The 2,212-nt window shown below is 46.6% G+C and overlaps 1 protein-coding gene across 1 annotated transcript in view; it reads right to left on the bottom strand.

The window, feature by feature from the left end:
• The window catches only part of VWA9 (von Willebrand factor A domain containing 9), a 12,797-nt gene extending 10,628 nt beyond the window's left edge, over positions 1-2,169 (bottom strand). Inside the window, 3 exon segments of the mRNA XM_009321455.1 lie at positions 1-84; positions 1,462-1,728; positions 2,156-2,169. Coding sequence (XP_009319730.1) covers positions 1-84; positions 1,462-1,683 — 306 coding nt within the window. The 5' untranslated portion in view covers positions 1,684-1,728; positions 2,156-2,169.
• Positions 2,170-2,212: the final 43 nt, after the last annotated feature.

Genomic DNA, 2,212 nt, shown 5'->3' with positions numbered 1-2,212 from the left:
TTCCTGCTGGACAATATTACAAACGCCCAGCAGCGCTGACTCTAGACAGGTTTTGTCATAATCATCCATGTTACTTAGGGCTTCCTGTAAAGACAAACACCGCTGTCACTGCTGGGTGAAATATCACTACCAGGAAACACAGAAAAGTTATTCACAGTTCTGTGGTAAGCCGGTATGTTTGCTTTGCGTTGTAACACAATGCGAAGTGCTATGTTCTTATATACGACCTGCAAAGTTAAAAAAAGAAAGAAAGAAAGATATAAGAAATAGCGAACGATATCATGAGACAACAATGAAAGCGGACTTTGAAGAAACGATAATATTACAAACACAGCTCTTTGGGACAAAAAAAATCCTTTGCATGTCTCAAAGAAACAGTAAAGTCAAAACTTGAAGCAATGTCTAACATGAAACACTTAGCTCAGAAAATCCTCCCAGCTGTCAGAGCAACTTTAACTTCTTAGTGATTCAGAAAGTACACCACAAGGAGCTTGTCTCACAAAAACTCTTTGGCAGAGAGAGTAACAGAATCCAAAACTCCTATCTGCATCCTGTTTCTATAACCATAAACCAGCTTTTCTCCTTAAAATAAAAACTTCACACTTAACACAGCATCATAAGAAGGGTGCAGCTGTAAAACTAACATGCTAGAGGAGTTTGGCTGGATTCGTGGCTTTCAGAAATTCCTCAGATGAACTCTTAGTGGCGGGGGGAAATAAAGCAAACAGAATGCACTGGCATTCATCTACTAAAATGCAAATGTAACAGAGAATATCTTTTAAACTCTGTATGTTTCACAACTGACAAACCTAAAACATGGTGCCCTGTGACAGCAACATACCATTTCGTCTCAATACTAGGCATGATAACCGGATACATATGTACAATTTTTACTGGATTCAGAGACTTTCAGTGCCTTACTGCATTCATATGAAATTTCTTTCTTGGACTTTATCCTTTCTGTTTTCTCCCAACTTCCCACTGCATCTGTGAGGCCTAAAATCACTTCATTCTCATTCTTGCCCTGCTTCAACTGGTACACACTCTTAAAAGCATCTTCTCTATACCAAATCACTTGACTCAGAATCTTTCTAAATGGTCCTGTCTGCTGCATCATTTATCAAGAGCAAATCAACAACTACAGACAAAAGTGTGAAACTCACAGAACCACTGGCATTTTTAAGAGCTTCATCAGGCAGCCCTTTCCTTCATCCCCACTTTTAACTTAAATAACTGCACTCCAGAGGTCACCTGCAAAGGTACCATTTGTGAAGTAGAAAAACGTTTCAAATGCATTGATTTCACGTATCCTTAAAATACAGATAAAACACTCAATTCAAGGTGTTGTGCACAGGACGATATGAAATCCCACAATTTCACCATGATTTGGAAACATGCGTGGGGTTTTGGTTTATTTTTAGATGTTGACAGTTTACTGCTTTTGTGTTTCATGCAGCCTACCTGCAGCGTGTTGTAATCTCTTGTAAAGGGCACCATCAGCTCCCAAAGTGACGAAAACACCACCAAGGCCGTGAACTCCAGCTTGTAGTTGGTCGCCATGTGCTCGAACAGCATGGTCAGGCCATGAACAGCCAAGTGTTTCCGCTGGTACTCCTCGGAGCCCTCCACCGACACCGGCCGTGTCATGGAGAGCGACACATCCATCACCACCACCGTCGGCATGATGAGCTGCTCCTCTCTGCTACCGTTGCGGAGAACAGCGATTCCCTGCATGGAGGGGGAAGAAAAAGGCCACACATGATTATTGAAGCCGCAGTTATGAGGCAACGTGTCTCGCCCTCTCAAGTGACCCCACTGTGCAGCAGGGGAAGTGACAATTACCCTTTGGCCCCCCAAAACGTGGGATTTAGCACAGATTAAGTCAACAGATCTGCTCCTGAACCACACACAGCACATCCAGCCGCTGTAAAGGCCTGGAAACGGTGAGCGCCGCCAGGGCTGAGTCTCGAGGAGGGAAAGGGAGCAGCAGGGGCACCCCGAGGGCCGAGGAGAGGCCCGGGAACCCCCAACAGGCAGCCAGCCCTCCCTCCCACGCCTTCCCCCTCAGCGGGCCCTCTCCCGGGGACGGCTCGGGGCGTTTCGGGGGCTGAGAGGCGAGTGAGGCGAGAGGGGGAAGGGAAACGGTGCCGCTCACCCCCGGCCCGCCGTGCCGCCATGGGTCCGTCGCAGAAAGCGTCCCCCCCCGAACGCG

Source organism: Pygoscelis adeliae, unplaced genomic scaffold (assembly GCF_000699105.1).
Source record: "Pygoscelis adeliae isolate BGI_AS28 unplaced genomic scaffold, ASM69910v1 Scaffold13, whole genome shotgun sequence".
NCBI lineage: Eukaryota > Metazoa > Chordata > Aves > Sphenisciformes > Spheniscidae > Pygoscelis > Pygoscelis adeliae.
This window is presented reverse-complemented; position numbering and strand designations above follow the sequence as displayed.